The sequence below is a fragment of the Schistocerca nitens genome, chromosome 2 (genome assembly GCF_023898315.1).
Source record: "Schistocerca nitens isolate TAMUIC-IGC-003100 chromosome 2, iqSchNite1.1, whole genome shotgun sequence".
In the NCBI taxonomy this organism is placed as follows: domain Eukaryota; kingdom Metazoa; phylum Arthropoda; class Insecta; order Orthoptera; family Acrididae; genus Schistocerca; species Schistocerca nitens.
Window position 1 is genome coordinate 558767486 of NC_064615.1, and position 23754 is coordinate 558791239.

At 40.9% G+C, this 23754-nt stretch overlaps 1 protein-coding gene across 4 annotated transcripts in view; it reads left to right on the plus strand.

The window, feature by feature from the left end:
- LOC126236592 (gamma-tubulin complex component 3-like) overlaps positions 1-23754 on the plus strand; it is a 264077-nt gene that overhangs the window by 23356 nt on the left and 216967 nt on the right. For all 4 annotated transcript variants that reach the window (XM_049946016.1, XM_049946014.1, XM_049946015.1 and 1 more), the window contains exon 2: positions 16213-16394. In XM_049946016.1, the coding sequence (XP_049801973.1) occupies positions 16213-16394 (182 nt within the window). The remainder of the gene's footprint in view (positions 1-16212; positions 16395-23754) is intronic.

Consider the following 23754-nt stretch of genomic DNA (forward strand, 5'->3'; position numbering starts at 1 on the left):
TTCCGAAAGCATTGCTCTGCAGTTGACCATCTTGTTGCTCTCTCCACTTATATCGTGAACAATTTTCTCCAGAAACGCCAAACGGTAGCAATATTTTTTGATCTGGAGAGAGCATACGATACCTGTTGGAGGACAGGCATCCTCCGCACACTGTTCTCTTGGGGCTTTCGAGGCCGGCTGCCCCTTTTTCTTCGCGAATTTATGGCAGAGCGAACATTTAGGGTGCGGGTGAACACTACTCTCTCCCGTACTTTCTCTCAAGAAAACGGGGTACCCCAGGGCTCCGTGCTGAGTGTTGTACTGTTTGCCATCGCTATAAATCCAATTATGGATTGTCTCCTTCCTGATGTCTCGGGCTTCCTCTTTGTGGACGATTTTGCGATCTACTACAGCTCTCAACGGACCAGCCTTCTTGAACAACGTCTTCAAGGATGTCTCGATCGCCTCCACTCTTGGAGCCTCGAAACCGGCTTCCGTTTTTCACCCAGTAAGACCGTTTGTATTAATTTTTGGCGACGTAAGGAGTTTCTTCCGCCCTCCTTACATCTAGGTCCTGTCAACCTTCCGTTTTCAGACGTCACTAAATTCTTGGGTCTTATGTTTGACAGAAAACTGTGCTGGTCCTCCCACGTTTCCTATCTTTCGGCTCGCTGTCTGCGAACGCTCAACACCCTCCGTGTCCTGAATGGTACCTCCTGGGGAGCGGACCGAGTGGTCCTTCTCCGCCTCTATCGCGCCTTAGTGCGCTCGAAATTGGACTATGGAAGCATAGTCTACTCCTCTGCTCAGCCGTCTATTCTTCGGCGTCTCGACTCTATCCACCACCGTGGATTACGTTTAGCGTCTGGAGCTTTTTACACTAGCCCTGTGGAAAGCCTTTATGCTGAGACTGCTTAACCTCCGCTGTCCAATCGGCGAGCGGTCCTTCTGAGCCGTTATGCTAGCCATCTGTCTTCCATGCCTGCTAATCCAGCCCATGACCCTTTTTTCGACGCCTCCTTTGATGTAGGGTATGCAGGCCGCTCCTCCTCCCTACTACCCCCGGGAGTCCGCTTCCGTCAACTGCTCCATTCTCTTTCCTTCCGCTTTCCTAAAACCTTCTTGACAACTTGGGGTACAGCACCGCCTTGGCTCCGTCCCCGGATCTGTCTGCTCCGTGATCTTTGTCAATTTCCCAAGGATGGTACACCTTCACTTGTTTATCGTCGGGCATTTGCTGCTCTATGTGCACAAATGACGGACGCCACCTTTATTTACACCGAAGGCTCGAAAACATCGTTGGGTGTAGGGAGTGCCTATATTGTTGGCGACGCCCCAAATCACTTTCGGCTTCCCGACCAGTGTTCGGTTTATACTGCGGAGCTTTACGCTGTTCTCCAGGCTGTCCACTACATCCGCCGCCATCAGCAGATACAGTACGTAATCTGCTCAGATTCTCTCAGCTCTCTCCTCAGTCTCCACGCTCTTTATCCTGTGCACCCTCTGGTCCACCGGATTCAGGACTGTCTGCGCTTGCTCCACCTGGGGGGCGTCTCGGTGGCGTTCCTCTGGCTCCCGGGACACGCTGGTATCTGTGGGAATGAGGCGGCTGATATAGCAGCCAAGGCTGCAGTTTCTCTTCCTCGGCCAGCTATTCAGTCGCTTCCCTTCACCGATCTACGGAGCGGTTTATGTCGCAAAGTTGCTCATTTATGGCATGCGCATTGGTCAACACTTCCCCGAAATAAATTGCAGGAAGTGAAAGCCCTTCCTTGCGCTTGGACCTCTTCCTCCCGAACGCGTCGTCGGGAGGAGGTAATTTTAGCTAGACTCCGGATAGGGCACTGTCTTTTTAGCCATCGACATCTTTTAAGCGGCGATCCTCCCCCACTCTGTCCCCACTGCTCTCAGCTGTGGACGGTAAGACACCTTTTAATTGAATGCCCCTATTTTAATCCGTTACGCTCCCGTCTACAGCTATCGCCTGATCTATCGTCGATTTTAGCAGATGACACGCGCTCAGCCGACCGCGTTCTCCAGTTTATTATTGACAGTGAAATGACGTCAGTCATTTGAAGTTTTATCGGGGACCATCAACCCCTCTCTGTAGTGGACTTTTAAGCCTTGTTTCTGCTTTTAGTGTCTCCAATTATTTGAGTTTCGTTCCCATTTTTGCTGTTTTCCATTTTCAGTTTTTATTATTTCCTCAGTCATGGACCGGGCGCTAATGACCATAGCAGTTTTGCGCCACAAAAAGGACAGTATAAAGCAGAAGATTGAGGGCATCAGAATGGAACTCATTTTTAGGAAACTGAACAAACTGCTGGAGATAACTAAGAGCCTGTGAGTTCAGAAGAGGTGAAGGAAACAGAATCTCAACAGAAAAGCAATATATTTACAAGAAAACCTGGATGACTACTAATAGCCATGAATGTAGGAGCATTTATTGGAAAATTTACCTCAGAATCTTGTAGGTGTGAAGGATCAGCATGATGAGGAAGACTGGGTAAAAGCAGTAAAGGAAGAATTTGACTCTGTCATCCAACAGAACTTGGGCTTATGTACCTCTTCGAAAAATGAAACAGCCATTGACAGCAAGTAGGTGTTCAAAATAAGCTTGAAATATTGAAAGATATGAGGCACATTTGGTTATTAAAGGTTCTGCACAGTTAATGGGGTATATCTACAAGGAGACGTATGTCCCAGTTGCTTGACTCACTACATTGAGAAATTTTCTTAGCGTGATGAATGAACATGATCTTTTTGTGGAAAAAATGGATGTACGTAATGTGTTCTTACATGAAGAACTAAGTAAAGAAAATTACGTTAAAGTGTCGTATAGTGTTAAGAATAAGGAAAGACTTGTATGTAGAATCAATAAAGGAACTGTACATTTGAAAATTTTAGAAAAGTAATTGGTTGTCCATTGGTGTGTCCGTGTTGAAAGCTCTGATGAGTCTGATACGTATCTGCTGCAGTAGATATTCTCACAGATATTAAAAATAAGCTAAAAACATCATTTGAAATGCAGGACATTGGTGAACCAAAATTCTTCCTGGGACTTATTGTATAGAGAACCAATGGCAATCTGTTTCTTAGTCAGTATGTGTATCTTCTAAACTTATTGAATAGGTTCGGTATGGAAGATACAGATGGAAACCAAACTCATTGAAAATGCTTGTGGAAACATAGTTAAAAAAAAAAAAAAAAAAATCCAGAGAATTAATAGATTGTTTGATGGACGCTTGATGTTGATCTCAGTTATGAGAAGGAAAACTCAAATTGCTCTTCTCTGCTATGCTAATTGTGATGGGGAAAGGGAAGAGCACCAAAGCTCTGCAACAGGATACATTATCCATGTTTTCGGAGATACTGCTTCTCAAGTTACAAAGATGCATACATCTGTTTCACTATCTTGAACAGAGCAAAATATATTACTTTGTCAACAGCTACAACAAAAACTGAGTGGTTGAAGACTGTCCTTGAAGAATTTAAAATATTTGTGGGAACTGCAACAATTTATGAAGATAATTGGTCATGCATACATCTGTTACAGAAATAGGAACATAAATGAGAGAGGCATGTAGATATTGAAAATAATTTGATAGTTGTAGATTGAGGTAAGTCTGGCTGTTCAGTATATCAGCTCCATGCAACAAGTGGCAGATATCTTCACAAAAGACTTATGAATGTACATTTCAATAGACTGTGTCTTCTCAATATGGGAATAATGAAATTGAGAGATATTTGATGCTTTAATGCCTGTGCTTGTAGTCGTCATCATCAGCCAATTCAATCATTAAATGATGTGGCCTCTTCATGTCGTGGATTCAGGTAGGCTTTCAGCAGTCTTCTCCGAGTGGGATGGTCTTGGGCAGTTCTCTGCCAGGTGTTACCAGCAATCTTCTTGATGTCTTTGTCCCATCTGTCTGGTGGTCTTCCTCTAGGCCTCCGGTGCTCTCTCGGACTCCACTCCAGTACTAGTTTCATCCATCTGTTGTCTTTTCTTCTTGTGATGTGGCCAGCCCACTGCCATTTCAAGGAACCTACTGTCTCTAAGATGTCATTAACCTTCGTCACAGACCGAATGTCATCTGCCCTCTTCCTATCCTTTCTTGTATAGCCCAGCATTGATCTCTCCATGTCTCTCTGTGCTGTCGTAAGTTTCCCTTTTGTAAATGAGTTCAGTGTCCATGTCTCTCAGCCATACGACATTACAGGAGGAATGCATTGATCAAATACTGCTTTCTTCAGATGTACTGGTATTTTTGATCTGAATACTGCTGAATTCTTCCCAAATGCTTGCCAGCCAAGCTTGATGCGTCGATAGATTTCTGGCCTTATGTCTCCCTTCATATTTGTAATCTGGCCAAGGTAGACATATTCACTGACCTCTTCTAGTAGACTATCCTTTACTTTCACATCTCCAGCTGGGACCCATTTGTTGGTCATTACTTTTGTTTTGGAAAGGTTCATGTTCAAGCCAACCAGCTGACATTCCGATGCAAGATCTGTAACTAAGTTTTGGAGCTCTGCGAAGTCTTTGGCCAGTAAGGCAATATCATCAGCAAATCTCAAGTTGGTAAGCCTTCTTCCATTAATTCTAATTCCCTTACCTACCCAGCTCAGCTTTGACATAGACATTTCCAATAAAGCAGAGAACAGTTTTGGGGAGATGGGATCGCCTTGCCTGACACTCCTCATGATGTGGAATTCTTGAGTTGATTCGCCGATGTTAACATAAGCTGAAGAATTCCCGTAGATTTTCCTGAGCACTTCAACGTATGCTGCTCCCACTCCTTGCTCACTCAAAGCTTGGAGGACAGCTACATGGCTAATGGAGTCAATTGCCTTTTCAAAGTCAACAAAGGCAATGCAGAGAGGCAGTTGGTATTCATTCGCTCTGCTTATCACTTCACTAACAGTCAGAATGTGGTCAATAGTGCTAAAATTGCTTCGGAATCCTGCTTGTTCTATAGGTTGGGCTGAGTCTAGGGTGGAAGTAATTCGGTTTAACAAGATCTTTGTGAAAATTTTGTACAAAATTGAGAGCGAGCTGATAGGATGGTAGTTTTTAATATTGTGAATACTTCCTTTCTTGTGTATCAAATAATCTTAGCCTTGAAGCATAGTGCAGGCAGGAAGTAAATACTTTTGACAAGTGATTTATTGTTACCTCTCCTGTCAGTTTGAGGATCTCAACACTGAGCTCATCATCACCCGGCACTGTTCCCTTCTTCATGCTATCTAGAGCACACTTGACTTCCGATGGGAGTATATCTGGAACACTAGGTACATCATTTAATTTAGATACACTCAAATTTTCCCTTGGATTGCTATAAAAATTGCTATAAAAGTCTCTGAACTTCAAAACCTCCTCCTTTTCAGTGATTCGACTGTCATTTCCATCAAGTGCGATAATATGCTTTTTACAGATTGTGAGTTTGCGTTTGGCCGACTTTAAACTTGTCTTGTTCTCCAAGCTTGCTCGTAAGGTGTCTTCAGTGAATTTCTGTATGTCAGTTTTTATTTCTCTTCGCACTGCCTTACATAGTTCGGAATATGCTACCATGTCGCAATCAGTTTGGATTTTCATTTCTCTCCTCTGTTGTAAAAGGGTTTCAGTTTTGGCACTGAATTTCTTTGGTTGTTTGTTTATTTCTGTCGTTATTTATTTATTTATTTATTTATTTTGGCATAGGCCACTGACTTCTTGTGCACTTGAAACAATCATTTCTGCCAAATAACCGTCTTTAGTTACGTGGAACTTGGTTTGGAGGACTTCTTGGAATTTCGAGGAATGTTCTTCCAGGTTTTTCAGGTTGATTACCCTTCTCTTCCCTTTCATAAGTTTATTCCTTTCATTTCTTACATTGAGTTCGACCCTTGCTCTCACAAGACAGTGATCACTGCCAGTGTTGAACTGATTTAGCACTGATATGTCTTTTACAATCTGCGGAATGTTTGACAGAATAAAGTCTATCTCATTTTTGACACTGAAATTTGGGCTCCTCCAAGTCCATTTTCGCTCAGGGTGCTTCTTAAAGAACGTATTCATGATGGACATATTGGTGTACTCAGCGAACTGGACTAATATCTCACCTCTATCGTATCGGCCATCAATCCCATAGTTGCCCACCACTGTGTTGCGTTGTTTCTTGGTGCCAACTTTTGCATTGAAATCGCCAATGAGCATCTGGAACTGACAATCGCTACCTTTTTTACAGGTGCTATCCAGACTTTCATAAAAGGATTCAATTTCTTCGTCAGGGTGTCTGGAGGTGGGAGTGTACACCTGAGCAATCTGTATTTTATACCTATTCGACACCTTCAGGACCATTCGAGCTGCCCTGCTGGAAGTTCCTTCTAAGGCAGATACTCTATCAGCAATATTCTTGTTGATTAAGAACCCAACTCCATTGAGTTTTCCTTCTGGGTCGCCACAAAAGTAAAACAAGTTGCCAGAGTGCAAACGGAGACAGTCTTCCCCTTTTTGGCGTACTACGCTTAAACCAACAATACTCCAGTTGATTTTTGTAAGCTTTTTCTCGATCTCTTCTAGTCTGACGTTGCCTATTAGAGAGCGACACTTATATGTACAGACTTGAAGAGTCTGTATCTTCTTCTCAGCACCTCTTGGTGTTTGGGACACCAAAGTTGCTCCCACTCGGAGATCCGACTGTGGGGCTATTACTCCGGAAAATTTAACATTAATGTCACACATCATAACTCGAAGGTGAGAAGCATGATCGCCACGCTTTCTTCAGAACAGATTGGCGATATAATTTCCAGGCCGCCCCTGACATGGGGTACAGACGCCACCACGTTGCTAGTTTGATCCACCCCGCTTGTAGTATATCACAAAAAACATGTCATTTTTGAAACCCTTGAGTGAACCTATAAAATTGAGGAGGTGGGGCTCTTGAAGTACGACTCTTAATCTTAGTCTCCTAGCCCCACAAGCCACAATCAGTTTTTGGCTTCATCAAGTAGCCTCCTCCACACAGCATTCTGTCCTTGGCATCTTCTTCCTTTGCTCCATTTATTTAAAGATCTTTGGCCACCTGGTCTCTCAATCTTATTTTTGGTCTGCCTAAAGATCTTCATTCTTCAGGTTTCTTCTCTTGGCACTTCCCTCAATATTAATCCCTTCTCTCTTTTGCCCACATCAGTCTCTTTGTCTTGGCTTCTGCAACATCATCTAGTTCGTTATATAACTCCCTATGTTCCCTGTCCTTTCCCTCCACTATTCTCCTTCCTCATGATTGTCCAAATATATTTCACAGCATTTAATTTTCAAATTTCTATATGTTACTCACTGTATACTTGTCTCTTCCTTATTGTCTTTTTCCATTCACTTCTACTGCTGCTCCTTCCACATTTGTTTTTCATCGTTTCCCACTGACCATCAGTGTCGAGATCGTCTTCCATTGTTAGAACCTCGGATCTGCTTTGAAGCGGCGGCCGATTTAAATACCCTCCGCTCGCGGCGCGCTCACTCTACCGTCCGCGCCACGGTCGCACGGTGGAACAGATTGCGACGGTGTCTGAGATGACGTCGGTGTGATGGCTGTGTCCGCCGTGGTCGTCACAACTATACATTTGCTCGATTTACTCTTGATTATCCCAATCGCTGGTTCCCAAGCCTTGCTAAGCTCAAAAGGGACAGTGAAAATGCATGGAGAATGTTTCAGGGTCTTGGTCATAAAAACAGGGGTCAACTTAGACGTGGAATATTACACCCCTTATTCAACATTATAATATAGGAAGCACTGGATGCAGCAAGCAAAGCAGTACAGCAAATTAGAACAGGAATAACAATGAACATACTGTTCTTTGCAGATGATGCACCACTAATCACTGATAATCTGGATGACCTGAAAATACTTGTAAGAATGTTATTTAAAGTAGCAAAGGAAGTTGGATTACAGATAAATGATAAGGGAAAAAATCGTGAGGATGGAAAGACATTATAAGACAAAAAGGTGTGAAGCTCTGCAGATTGATAAATATGTGTTTGAAAAACAGATGAGTTTAAATGTCTGGGATCAGTAGTAAAAGACATAAATGATGTACAATAAAGAGAAGGAAGGGTCAAAGCTACATCCAGAGTGTCACATTCATTCAACAAACTAGTCGCCGAAAAGTATTTGTATGGAGTGTAGTGAAACATGGACGATAAATAGTTCAGACGAGAAGAGAATAGAAGTTTTCGAAATGTGGTGCTACAGAAGAATGCTGAAGATTAGATGGATAGATCACGTAACTAATGAGGAATTACTGAATAGAAGGGGGGTGAAGAGAAATTTGTGGCACAACTTGACTAGAAGAAGGGATTGGTTCGAAAATTGTTTCCAGAGAAACCAAAATATGGATATATATAAAACTATAATCAGACCAGTATTACTACATGGGGCAAAAAGAAGAGAAATCCACAGTTCTCACAAGGATATGAGCAAAAAGTGAAAAATAAGAGTAGCAAAGGACAAACACCTACAGAATTGTATAATACATTTCTTCAAGCTCTTCATCATCTGTGCAGCTAGTTGGCATACAAACTTGTACTACTGTGGTAAGCATGGGCTTTGTGTCTGTCTTGGCTACAACAATGCATTCACCATGCTGTTCATAGTATCTTATCAGTGTTCCTATTTTTTATTCACTATTAAATCTACTCCTGCATTACCTTATTATTTGATTTTGTATTTATAACCCTTTATTCACCTGATTAGAAACCTTGTTCCTTGTGCCACATAACTTCACCAACTCCCACTATATCTGACTTTAACCTGTCCAATTCCCTTTTTAAATTTTCTGATGTACCTGCCGAGTTAAGGGATCTGACATTCCATGTACTGATCCATAGAAAGCCAGTTTTGTTTCTGCTGATAAAAACGTCCTCCTGAGTAGTCTCCACATGGAGATCCAAATGAGGACTATTTTACCTCTGGAATATTTTACCCAAGAGGACACCATCATCATTTAACCATACAGTAAAGCTGCATGTCCTTGGGAAAATTACAGCTGTAGTTTCCCCTTGCTTTCAGCCAGTACCAGTACACCAAGGCTGTTCTGGTTGGTGTTAGAAGGCCAGATCAGTCATTCAACTGTTGTCCCTGCAGCTACTGAAAAGGCTGCTGCACCTCTTCAGGAACCACACGTTTGTCTGGCCTCTCAACAGAAATTCCTCCATTGTGGTTGCACCTATGGTACGGCTATCAACTAAGGCATGGAAGCCTCCTCACCAATGGCAGGGTTCATGGTTCTTGGGGGTAAGGGAATAATTATACTTTGAAGAAATTGTCAGAATGCTCAGTTCCTTAAAGAGAAGTCTACAGGTTACCCTCAGCTACACACTGTGTGGTGGTGTGCAGAGTATGTATGTAGATGTTGATTCTTACAAAACATTTTTGGGCAGTGGAGACTCCTTTTCCTTAAAGATTGGTTTCCATGTGATATTATTGAATGACAATATGCAAGATATGTGAAGATAATTACTTGTCTCTACCAAGATTTGCAATGATTCTAACTGCAAATGTGGCTGACGTAAGTAATTTAAGCAGTTTAAAAATGTGCCTTTTCCAGTTCACTTTCTCATCACTATGGACATTTAAAAATTTTGAAATAAGTGCTGTAGCACCTCTAGATGTGCAGAACTGAGTATGTTGTGTCCTTTTAAAACTGAGAGTGAGACCATTCCCAGAAAAACCAGTCATTAACACTTTTAAGAACATTGTTTACCATTTTTTCTGTTGCTCTGTCTATGCTTGGTTACAACACTAGTGTCATCCACAAAAATAACTAATACTGTTTATTGTATATTAGATGGGATGTCATTTACATGTATGAGTAACAATGGGGGACCTAAGATTGAGCCTTTGGAACCCCAAACGATTTCTCCTCATTCAGAAGAATCACCCCTGATTGTGTTGGTTGAATTACTAAAATATGACATTATCAATTGGTTACCTGTACCATCAGTTCCCTACCCCCATGAACCATGGACCTTGCCGTTGGTGGGGAGGCTTGCGTGCCTCAGCGATACAGATGGCCGTACCGTAGGTGCTACCACAACAGAGGAGTATCTGTTGAGAGACCAGACAAACGTGTGGTTCCTGAAGAGGGGCAGCAGCCTTTTCAGTAGTTGCAGGGGCAACAGTCTGGATGATTGACTGATCTGGCCTTGCAACACTAACCAAAATGGCCTTGCTGTGCTGGTACTGCGAACGGCTGAAAGCAAGGGGAAACTACAGCCATAATTTTTCCTGAGGGCATGCAGCTTTACTGTATGGTTAAATGATGATGGCATCCTCTTGAGTAAAATATTCCGGAGGTAAAATTGTCCCCCATTCGGATCTCCGGGCGGCGACTACTCAGGAGGACATCGTTATCAGGAGAAAGAAAACTGGCGTTCTACGGATCGGAGCGTGGAATGTCGGATCCCTTAATCGGGCAGGTAGGTTAGAAAATTTAAAAAGGGAAATGGATAGGTTGAAGTTAGATATAGTGCGAATTAGTGAAGTTCGGTGGCAGGAGGAACAAGACTTTTGGTCAGGTGAATACAGGGTTATAAATACAAAATCAAATAGGGGTAATGCAGGAGTAGGTTTAATAATGAATAAAAAAAAATAGGAGTGCGGGTAAGCTACTACTAACAGCATAGTGAACGCATTATTGTGGCCAAGATAGACACGAAGCCCATGCCTACTACAGTAGTACGAGTTTATATGCCAACTAGCTCTGCAGATGATGAACAGATTGATGAAATGTATGATGAGATAAAAGAAGTTATTCAGATAGTGAAGGGAGACGAAAATTTAATAGTCATGGGTGACTGGAATTCGAGAGTAGAAAAAGGGAGAGAAGGAAACATAGTGGGTGAATATGGATTGGGGGAGAGAAATGAAAGAGGAAGCCGTCTGGTAAAATTTTGCACAGAGCATAACTTAATCATAGCTAACACTTGGTTCAAGAATCATGAAAGAAGGTTGTATACATGGAAGAACCCTGGAGATACTAAAAGGTTTCAGATAGATTATATAATGGTAAGACAGAGATTTAGGAACCAGATTTTAAATTGTAAGACATTTCCAGGGGCAGATGTGGACTCTGACCACAATCTATTGGTTATGAACTGTAGATTAAAATTGAAGAAACTGCAAAAAGGTGGGAATTTAAGGAGATGGGACCTGGATAAACTGTCTAAACCAGAGGTTGTACAGAGTTTCAGGGAGAGAATAAGGGAACAATTGACAAGAATGGGGGAAAGAAATACAGTAGAAGAAGAATGGGTAGCTCTGAGGGATGAAGTAGCAAAGGCAGCAGAGAATCAAGTAGGTAAAAAGACGAGGGCTAGTAGAAATCCTTGGGTAACAGAAGAAATATTGAATTTAATTGATGAAAGGAGAAAATATAAAAACACAGTAAATGAAGCAGGCAAAAGGGAATACAAAAGTCTCAAAAATGAGATCGACAGGAAGTGCAAAATGGCTAAGCAGGGATGGCTAGAGGAGAAATGTAAGGATGTAGAGGCTTATCTCAGTAGGGGTAAGATAGATACTGCCTACATGAAAATTAAAGAGACCTTTGGAGAAAAGAGAGCCACTTGTATGAATATCAAGAGCTCAGATGGAAACCCAGTTCTAAACAAAGAAGGGAAAGCAGAAAGGTGGAAGGAGTATATAGAGGGTCAATACAAGGGCGATGTACTTGAGGACAATATTATGGAAATGGAAGAGGATGTAGATGAAGATGAAATGGGAGATACAATACTGCGTGAAGAGTTTGACAGAGCACTGGAAGACCTGAGTCGAAACAAGGCCACGGGAGTAGACAACATTCCATTGGAACTACTGACGGCCTTGGGAGAGCCAGTCCTGACAAAACTATACCATCTGGTGAGCAAGATGTATGTGACAGGCGAAATATCCTCAGACTTCAAGAAGAATATAATAATTCCAATCCCAAAGAAAGCAGGTGTTGACAGATGTGAAAATTACCAAACTGTCAGTTTAATAAGCCACGGCTGCAAAATACTAACACGAATCTTTACAGACGAATGGAAAAACTGGTAGAAGCCGACCTCTGGGAAGATCAGTTTGGATTCCATAGAAATGTTGGAACACGTGAGGCAATACTGACCCTACGACTTACCTTAGAAAATAGATTAAGGAACGGCAAACCTACATTTCTAGCATTTGTGGACTTGGAGAAAGCTTTTGACAATGTTGACTGGAATACTCTCTTTCGAATTCTAAAGGTGGCAGGGGTAAAATACAGGGAGCTAAAGGCTATTTACAATTTGTACAGAAACCAGATGGCAGTTATAAGAGTCGAGGGGCATGAAAGGGAAGCAGCGGTTGGGAAGGGAGTGTGACAGGGTTGTAGCCTATCCCCTATGTTATTCGATCTGTATATTGAGCAAGCAGTAAAGGAAACAAAAGAAATATTCGGAGTAGGTATTAAAGTACATGGAGAAGAAATAAAAACGTTGAGGTTTGCCGATGACATTGTAATTCTGTCAGAGACAGCAAAGGATTTGGAAGAGCAGTTGAATGGAATGGACAGTGTCTTGAAAGGAGGATATAAGATGAACATCTACAAAAGCAAAACGAGGATAATGGAATGTAGTTGAATTAAGTCGGGTGATGTTGAGGGAATTAGATTAGGAAATGAGACACTTAAAGTAGTAAAGGAGTTTTGCTATTTGGGGAGCAAAATAACTGATGATGATCGGAGTAGAGAGGATATAAAATGTAGACTGGCAATGGCAAGGAAAGTGTTTCTGAAGAAGAGAATTTTGTTAACGTCGAGTATAGATTTAAATGTCAGGAAGTCGTTTCTGAAAGTATTTGTATGGAGTGTAGCCATGTATGGAAGCGAAACATGGACGATAAATAGTTTGGACAAGAAGAGAATAGAAGTTTTCGAAATGTGGTGCTACAGAAGAATGCTGAAGATTAGATGGGTAGATCACATAACTAATGAGGAGGTATTGAATAGAATTGGGGATAAGAGGAGCTTGTGGCACAACTTGACCAGAAGAAGGGACCGGTTGGTAGGACATGTTCTGAGGCATCAAGGGATCACCAATTTAGTGTTGGAGGGCAGCGTGGAGGGTAAAAATCGTAGAGGGAGACGAAGACATGAATACACTAAGCAGTTTCAGAAGGATGTAGGTTGCAGTAAGTACTGGGAGATGAAGAAGCTTGCACAGGATAGAGTAGCATGGAGAGCAGCATCAGACCAGTCTCAGGACTGAAGAAGACAACAACAACAACAACAACAACAATCAGTTCCATAATGCCTCAGTTTAGCCAGGAGAATATTGTGTGTCTCACAATCAAGAACCTTAGATAGGTCACAGAAAATACCAAGCAGGGGGTATTTTGTTATTTAATGCTTATAAAATTTGATGAATGGATGTGTAAATGGCAGTGTCAGAAGAGGAAACATCAATTTACTGAGGATATTATTATTGCTTAGGTGGTATTCTAGAATACATAACTTCTGAAAAATTTTGGAAAATTTTCTCAGTAGTGAAACAGGTTGGTAGTTATTGGCATCTCTCCATGTCAAATAGAGTAGTAGTTCCTAACCTGGGTAATTACCTGAGGGGTAAAAATAAAACAGTTTGATTATGTTTGTCACAGAATTAAATTATTAAAAAAATTCTGTTATTACAATTTTTAAGACTCTAACACTGATTATATAAGTTACAATAATAATTTTTCTCAGTTACCAGCATTAACGCATTTCATGATGTCAGAGGTTACAGCTTGTGAAACAAGGAAGAACTTCTTCTTCACATACTCCACCGACTACACACATGCTTTGTGCTTTGTATCATCCATCTGTGATAGTAAAAGTGAGACAAATGTGTATCAAATACCAAATTCCCATGAAAATGGCTTCTCTACCTTGTAGATAGCTCTTACAATGGAACAAAAATTTTTCATCACTCACTTTGAAACAGAGAAATAAACTAAGTGACAGCACAACACAATAACCACACAATGGCTGCAACAGTGCTGCACACAGTATTATTATTATTATTATTAAGCAGCAGTGGTCCGACACAAGGCATTGGCAAAAGTCTTCTGATTTCTGCCAGATAAGAAGTAAGGAATCCAGCAATCACGTGATTTATAAACGATAAGTACAGTGCACACATTTTAGCCTGGGTGATTTTAAATGGGGGCTCAGAGTACAGGTGAAGCTAGTACCACTGAGGGAATATGGTGCAGGTAAAACTTTGTTTTGTAACAAGAGTCTTCCCTCTCTGTGAATTGTTAGCTTTTATTTATGAGGATGAGTTGAAAAATAAAATAAAAGAACTAAATAGTCTTGGAGCAAGACTTACAATGTGCACTGACTGCATATTTAAAAGGTTGTTAGGAATAAGCAACAGCAGTTGGCTCATCGATTCATTAGTTTGTCTTTTAAAACACATTAAAAAACTAAATAGCCTTTATTTTTTATTATCATAAAAATAAATGTTCAAAGAATTTTTTTCTGTTTATGAAGATAAGATAGCTGCTAATGTTGGTATTAGCGGAGGGAGGGTGGGGTAGGGGTGGGGGATACTGATTGTACTTAGGGGTAATGGATAAAGAAAGGTTGGGAACCCATTTTATAGAGGGATTTAACAATGGCATAATTCAGTCTATCTGGAAATATACCATGGATTTTCTTAATTTCAGAGGGAGAAGTTGTTGATACATTCATACGACTGAATTGTATGAGAGTTACTTTTTCAACATATTGACATGATTTTTCTCTTGAACTGTTTGTCCCTATACTTTCTACTTAGAAATTATTATTAAAAACATTTGCTACCTGTCACCTATCATATATAGCCCTTTCATTTAATTCAATAGTTACGTTATTCTGTTCTTTGGCCAGTTGTCTCTTGTTTTACCACATCCCTGATAGCCTTTCTTTGATTAATAATAATAATAATAATAATAAAAATTAGTAATTTGAGTATTTCTTTGTAGTGTTCCAACTACTGCAGAATTTATACTTGTTCTTGCTTAGAGAGATGTTTACCTTTTCTGTTCAAGATACCTTTAATCCTCGTAATGATCCATGGTTTTTTACATGGCTGTGTTGTTTGATTAGCTTATGCGGAAAGCTATTTTCAAATAATGATATGAATTTATCATGTAATAGATCATATTTTATGCCAGTAGTTGGTTCATTATAAATTTTCATCTCAGGTCATCTCTTGTGAACTATTCTTAAAAAACATTTGTCTGTAGTCACTTTTACTGTGTGCTGACAACTAGTTACAAATGCCTAGTATCAATTATTAAATTTCAAATCCTGCTGAAGCTATTGCTTCCTCAGTGATTTTACAAAGATCGATTGCATCATCACTATTTGAAACTTGATAGCGTAATAGATGTTTACCATTCACAACTGGCTGTCAATAAATTGTAAGCTGCAAGTGAGACTGTTTGCCTTTAAGAAAATGACTATTTGACAAATTCTCCATAATTAACATTAAAAAAAAAAAAAAAATCCATCCCATTTCCATTAAATTCATGAGCATCTTTTTGTCCAGTTGTTCCATAAAATTTCGTAATATATTTGTTTTATGTTAATTGATTTTACTTCTGTTTATTGCATTTCGCTGTTTAAATGTCTGCAATGCAAAGGAATGTGTCCTATTACATAGTTCTGTTTCTGTTTGTTCATTTTGCACTGCTTCTTGATCACTTTTCTCATTTCCTGTTTGCACTGAGGACCAACTAATAAAATTTCATGCTATCATCATCATCATCATCATCATTATTATTATTATTATTTATATTATTTATTTATTTATTTGTAAATTGTGCAGTCGTCGTTGTTAATTGCGGTAGTAATATTAGATTCTCACTGCTAAGCGGCTTTCATTAGTTATTAGACCAATTTATAAGGTTCTCCTGCTTAAGCTTGCATATTATGTATAATTTTTATTCCTATTTATTAAAAAAAGGGACAAGCAAACCATAGCTCATTTTGTTAATCATAGCAGGGAGTGACAGATGTTTTTCTGATATTATTGTCTGTGACATGCTGTAGGATTTCAGTGAAATTGTTATTCAAACTATTAAATTATTGCAGAGTTTGTAAGAAATATCATTGAAGATAAAAATCATTATCTTATTTTAAAGTATAGCATATTCAGAATTTTTTCCAGATCATGCCCACTAATTTGCCATTTTTGTTTATTTTCGTTCCCAGATGAAGTGTTCCGTCTGTTTCAAAAGCAATTACAAAAGCTTAGACAAGGATGTAGCTATGATTCACTGGATGAAGCTGATGAGTTCAGCATAGCAGAGGAAGTAAAAAATAAAATTGCAAGTAGTCATGGAGAGAGAGAAGCAAACCATTTCTCTGGTATTTACCGGCATCTTCGAGGATGTGTAAGTAACAGTTCATAATATGGCACTTTTGTGATTCATTTCCCCTAACTGTTCCCAGACCTGAGAATTGATGTACAATCCTTATTTCTACATTTCAGAATTTGAATTATACCAATGTGTTTATTTTGGTTCTTCCAAATTTTTTAAAAGTATGCGTATTTTCATTTCCCCATTTTTCTTGCTCCTTGTTGCTGTGACCACATGACAATAAAAGCAAGAAAATAAATTTGCAACAGTAGCTACTCATCACACTTCCAACTGATGCAGTATAGTCGAAACATAATGTATGTAGTGAAATTGATATAAAGAGGAAGCAGAACTTTGATAATTTTCTTCCCTGTGCTGATATTGATTGGCTAAATTTAAAATTTTTTATTCTTAATTTAGGGAAACTAGAAAACACCAGAAGATTAAGCCAGAGTTATCACTTGCTGTTGTGACCAACTTTAGTTGTTGAGTCACAACAAAAATGTTCAAGTGGATTTGTGTGAATGCTGTGATGATGTAGTTTTTATAGTTTTCTTCAACTAAGAGAAGCACAGAACTTACAAAGTTTCCCAGACAAATAGAAAAGAACTATATCTAGTGCCAGTACTTGGCAGACATGCAATTCTGATAAGTAACATTATTTTGAGCACTCGTGCAGGAACCAGGAAAAAAGAAACGACTGCTTTTATGACCCTTGAACTCTTACCTTTGAGAAAAGTTATTTGTTGACAGTTGCGATTTGTTTGGTAAATGTTGAATTCTCGGAGAAATTTATTTTCCCCTGACAAATCAAGTAGGCATAAGTTACAGAGATAATATATTATTTTGTTACAAATGCCTTGTGAGATACTAGTTCAGAGAATAATGTGTTGTGGTTTCTTCACATTGGGAAGATGTAGTAGTGCATGGAGTAGTCAGTGTCCATTGCTTGGCTGCAACTGCCTTTAGTGTCCTCACGAGTCTTGGGAGTCTTCATTTTTGTGTCCAGGTACATTTAGCTTTGGTTGATTGATGTTAGTGCGAGGTGTATGTTAGGAACTAGTACTTTGATTATGTGTTTGTTGAGAAGCAACCACCTTTTTGTTTCAACACATCTTTGTAAAATGCTATTTGTAATTGTTGCTGATTATTTCCAATTCCAGTCTAATACAGTATATTCAAAGGAGTATCAACATGAAAAACTTTATATTCTGATTATCCTGGTGGTGCACATGGTTGCAGAATTCCAGTGACACACAAAGGACAATTCTGTACACGTAACAAGGAGTAGCGTGAAAATACATCTAGAGTTTACCAGCACTCCACAAATATATGCTTAACTCATATTTCTCAATTTGTTGTCACTTGATGTGAAACTGTTCTAAGTATTTCAGCATAAAAGTTCATTTGGTTTCTACACAGTGCCCTGACCATAATTTTGGTAAATGTTATGGAATAATTTGTGAAGCTTGAAAGATGAACAATTCTGCATCAGAAATGTTCAAAACAATGACTTTTATTCACTGTAAGAGTAAAGTTTGTTTACTTAGGTTTCAGAACTCAGAAGAAACTGAAACAGGAGAAAACCAAGGTGACAGAATTCAATCAGTTTGAAGGAAAGTTTAAAGCAACCCATCAAGAACTGATCTAAAAACTATACATACAATTTTTGGTTACTTGTTGACAAAAGCCGCAGGTTGTCTTGCTCTCAGTTTGATTGAAGCTAATTCTGATTTTAGTAAGAACTGATTCAATAAACCTCTTCCAATTTTCGTGGAAAAGAATTGACTTTACGCTTCCATAGCCGATGTTGGAATGTGTGAATTCCTTGAACTTAACTGCATGCTTATGAATAATTGATTCATTGAGAAACATACAGTTAACAAGATCTAGTTTGAATTTCATCAGTGGGAATGCTGTTTTATTTTATTTTTTTAATAACACTGCTAAAGGATTTGTAACCTAAATATTGTTTTTCGAACAGTAATAAAATATACCAGTGTCGTATACAGGGTGAAGACATGAAAAAAAGTTATAATTCAAATTTGTTTTCTCGGAGGGGTACATCCACTGATACCACCCCCGAGCTGCCACCCCACACCATGCCTGGGTGGCGGGAGACAACTTCGAAATCTTTAGCGGGAACCCTTGTTTTTTATTGCAAATTACGATTCTACGGCAAAATCTACATACATTTTGTCTGAAATATTTTCTTTATTTCACCACAGATGGGAGGAAAAGAAATGGATTCACAATCATAATTTACAGCATGCTACTCAATGACACCTGAATACCTAATGGCACGTGGAACCCCAACTCCATGCCGTGAAGCTATTCATAACTTCTAATTGGAAAGCCCATTTGCGATGTTTTATTTCTTCGGCATATCGAAGAGGGGACTACTTGACGTGCACTGTGGCTGTGTAATGAACTAAGGCATATCATAACTGCGACTGGAGCTCACACTTCGTAAAGCGTGCAGACATAGGACAGATAGCAGCTCTAAACGTTACTATACTTGTGCAGTGTTTATTGCCTGCACACCTACCTGTGATTTGGAGAACAGACGTGCAAGTGGATGATGAATGTTGCAAACACAGAAGAATAATTGAAATTATCCTGATTTATGGAGAATGTAGGAGGAATGTTGAGGCTGCTATTGCCTTGTATGCCAAGCGCTTCCCAGGGAAAGTTCACTCTTGCTCATTCTTTTACAAGGTTGTGAATGCCTTTATATCAGAAGCTAATGCAGCAGTGCCCCACAATCCACGGATAAGAACCCAGCAGTTACACCGTAGATAGTATTGTCACAATACTGCGTCATCATAAGTATCATCCATACCATGTGACACTGCATCAAGAACTTCGTGGCTTCGAATTCCATAACCAGATAGTATTTTGTGAATGGGCACCTCAACAAACGCAAATGACGCCCGTGTTCCTTGCCAAGGTACTATTTTCCAACGAGTCTACATTCACAAACGATGATAGTGTTAACCGGCATAACATGCATTGCTGGAGTGTAGACAATCCTCTCTGGTTAACATAAGGTGTGGCATCATGAGGAACAAACTCATTGGTCTGGATTTCATTGACAGTACATTGAATGGATGCAAATATAGAAAACATTTGGAACAGGAACTACTGGCAATACTGTTGGATGTTGTACTTCACGTTTGACAAAATATGTGGTTTCAGCATGACGGTTGCCCAGCACATTATGAAATTGAAGCATGGGAGGTATTTGACCATGTTTACACTAGTTGGTGGATCGCCAGAGGTGATCCTATTAATTGACCTGCTAGGTCGCCAGATTTGACATTGCTGGATTACTTACTATGGGGATATCCACAAGATAAGGTCTAACAGCAAGTGCCAACAGGCCGTGAAGACGTGGTTGACCACATCAGAAACTCCTGTGCTGACATTCCCGCAGATATGCTTCAGACCTTTGCACGGTCATTTAAAAAGTGGATCACTAAGTGTATTAAAGTTGGCGAAACAACATTGTAACACTTACTCGAATTGGAAAAGGACAGCAGCGTTCATCTCGAGCCATGGCCACAGTGGCATGTCGAGCAGCCCGCTCTTCCATATGTTGGAGGAATACAACATTGTGAATGGGGTTTCCAATTAGAAGTTACGAAGTATTGGCCTACCCTCGCAGCATGGAGGTGGGGTCCCATGTGCCATTGGGCATTTGGGGGCCATTGACTAGCTTGTTGTAAATTACAATTGCTTACCAATTTCTGTTCCTCCAATTACAGCATCATCTGTGGAGAAACGAAGAAAATACTTCAGAATAAATGAATGTAGATTTTGCCATAGAACCGTAATTTGCAATAAAAAAAATGAGAGTTCCCATTGGAGATTTCAAAGTTGCCATCTGGGCACAGGATGGAGTGGCGGGTCGAGTGTGCTATCATTGGATGTTCCCCTCAGAGACAGACAAATTGGAATTATAACTTTTTTTCATCTGATGATGTGTAGTTTTTGAGATATTTCAATGTCTTCAGTTAAAATGAACATCCTGTATATCTTGTTTCTGTCTTAGTTGGCCTTTTAATTCGCAATGTTGAATGATAATATAGGAAATCTTGGGCACACACACAATGAAAATTCAAGGAATTTTAGTGTTTCTGTTTGGAAGAACACAAAAATCGAAGGGAACTATTTCGATGGAATAAAATTACAGTCAGTAAGCAGATCCTATGTGTGATTCATATAGTGTTAGAAGAGTTATTGCTGTGTGTTGCATGGAATCACTGAGTTCAGTCACGATTGGCATTTATGGTAAATCACAAGTTGTTAAGTCATTTTGTGAGAAGTGAAGACACTACTAGTATTGTGAATACAAACACCCAAAGCAGTGTCTCTGAAAATTTCAATGTAGCACCATATATTTTTTATAGAGAGAATACCTTCAGAGAAATAGAATAAAGCTCTTTCGGTACATTTTCATTGTGGGAAAAAGATTAAAGGTGATCTCATTAGTTCGAAAGCTAATAAGAGGCAATATGAACTCAATACATGATAAAAGTTAAAAGATGTTGTTGAAATGTAAAGCTTTGACTTTGTGGTTTCCTTTTGTACGTTTGTGCAATATTAATTTTAGGAATTGGGTCAGTTGCTTTGGGAGACTGGAAACTCCACTGAAGCATATGTTAATACTTTTAGTTCTGGGCAATTAAAGTGTAGTTCATCTGGCAGATAGTATGCTTTTTCGTAGTTTTCTGAATTTTGTGTAGCAGGCTCAGCTGGGCAGCATATAAGCCAGTTTATAGCACTTGAAAAGTGGGTTCTTTTTTCTACAAATCCCTGTGAAGAAACCTAGTTACGTCATTGATTTTTTCCTTACACGGAAATGAAAATGCTAAATCTATTGAGGAAGAACCAGCTTGTTTTGCCACCTTTTTTATTAAGGAATCTACAGTAAACCACCAACAGTAACACAGTTTTCAAAACCAAAAATCAATAAGGATCCCTTGTGCGGATCAAGCAAATAACAACTAATTCCTATAATCTGAGTTCTGTCCCAACTCTATACCTGTAAAACTGTTCCACATTGAAGTCGGCTGTTAGCAGCTGGTAGATAGCCTAACACGACAGAAGCGACGTCTCACAATTGTTGCGGAAGAAAAGATGGTTGTGGTTGCACACCGCTGGACCAGCCGATCTTCTCCACATTCGGCAAGTCGGTAACTGCCTGCTGAGTGGCTGGGTGCTGGATTATCTAGACCTGGGCGGAAGGATATTTCTGGGTCTATTTGCACACACTTGATTACCAGGAAATAATTTGTTGATTGTCGCGCCTCCTTCTTCTTCTTGTGCTGCTTGTTGATGCCCTCTGATGGACGTTGACTCTACCTACATGTTTGTTGTCAACTGTGGTACTTGTTTGCAAACGCTCTTGCGTCGGCCAGACTTCGCAACAGAGTCAGCAACCCACATTGGTGGTTTCTCTGCGGAGTTACCACTGCAGTAGATGTCTGTGGTGACTGAGGCAGTCCTCCCTCCCACCCCTCCCAGGAGAGAGGCAAAGGCACATCTCAATGTCGGTCCCAGGTTCTGCTGGTGGAACGGGACCACAGGTGGTGGCGGAGGTGCCGGTGGCGGGGTGGGGATCTCATCGACATCCATAGATGAGGACCCGCCCATGGAGACTCTGCGAAAGCCTGTAGCGACGGCTGCAATGACAGCAGCTGTGGCGGCGGCAGCTGCAAAGGGACTTAATAGCTGGTTGAAGATCTTCCAAGATCAACCATCTTTGAGGATGACGGTCGCCGTGGTGCGGCAGAGAAGCATGGAGATTTTGGTGGGAACCCAGCGAGGCCAACCCTTGGGAAACACCAGTGCCCAGACTTGATCTTGCGGAGAGAATCGCAGCCACGGTGAGACAGGAGCAATTGGACGAGGGGAAGCAGGGAATAGGAGCGACAAGGGCGTCCAATGACGGCATCCGTGCGATTTCTCTGCCAGAGAGGACCCTTCAGGACCAGAAGAACAATAAGTAGATGGGAAGAGGCAATGCTGACACAGTTTGGATGTCTGCAATTTAAACATGCGAACAATCCTTTCAGCCAACGCATTGGATGTGGTATGGAATGGCACCGTATGGAGTAACTGGATCCCCGACGTAGCACAGAAGGAAGTAAACTCTGCCGATGTCAGCTGCGGACTGTTGTCCATTACAATCATCTTCGATAGACCTTTGATGGTGAAAATATGAGGGAGGTCTTGAATGATGCGAGCGGCGGTTATCGAGGACGTGTGTGCGACATATAGAAAACCATTGGTGGCATCAACCAAAATGAGCCAGTAGGCCCCTAGGATTGGACCTGCAAAATCCAGATGGAGCGAGGACCATGGGGCAAGGGTTGGATGCCACAGAAGCAGGCATCATGGTGGCGCCGACTTCTGACGCTAGCTGGTGGCACAGGAACCCACCATGTGGGTGATGTAACCTTTCATTCCCCGCCAATAGACATGTTGGTGGGCGAGGTGCTTTGTCAGGACAATACCCCAGTGCTCGACATGTAGGAGCATGAAGACCCTATGAAGGAGGGGGGGACAGTATCACAACACACCAACGATCAGTGTTGCCTAAGAGAACAACAACCCCGTAGCGGACCACAAAGTTGTTCTGATGAGTCCAGAAGCCCCAACCTCTAGGTCGAATACTGACGATCGGAGGGCCACCCAAGTTGAACGCGGTGCAAAATCGTCCAGAGAACTGGGTCCAAGGGCATGTGCCGTACGATGAGCCGGGCATCCATTGGTAAGGCAGCAATGGTGGAAGAATCCTCGGCATCCAGATGAAAACAAGCAGCCGGATCAGCACTGACGCCAGAATCCGCCTCTACAGGAAGTCGAAAAAGATCAGCGTTGGTGTGGAGGCCTGTGGCCCGGTAATGGATGTCGTAGGTGTACCCTGCAAGGAACAATGCCGAGCACTGCAGGCAGCGATGCAGCAGCGAGGTATCGGGGTAGGGATGGCGGATGTGGTGCTGAACATGGAACCAAGGGCTTGCAAAGGCTTGTGGTTCACGTAGAGTGTGAACCGGCAACCGTAGATGAAGTCGTGGAACTTCTTTAATCAAAAGACGGAGGCTAAGGCCTCCTTTCCGATGTGGCTACAGCTGTGCTGTGCATGTGATAGGGTTTTTGAGGCAAAAGCTCTGGGCACTCGACACCAACAACAATATGAGACAACACAGCCCGCAACCCATAATCCGACTCATCAGTGGCCAAAATAAGAGACTTAGTGGGGTCATATGGGACGAGGCACGGTAGAGTGAGAAGAGCAGATTTGAGACCCTGGAAAGCCCAATCATATTCCGGCGACCAGGTCCAGGGAACATTTCTTGCGAAGCAGGTGATGCAGAGGCTCCGC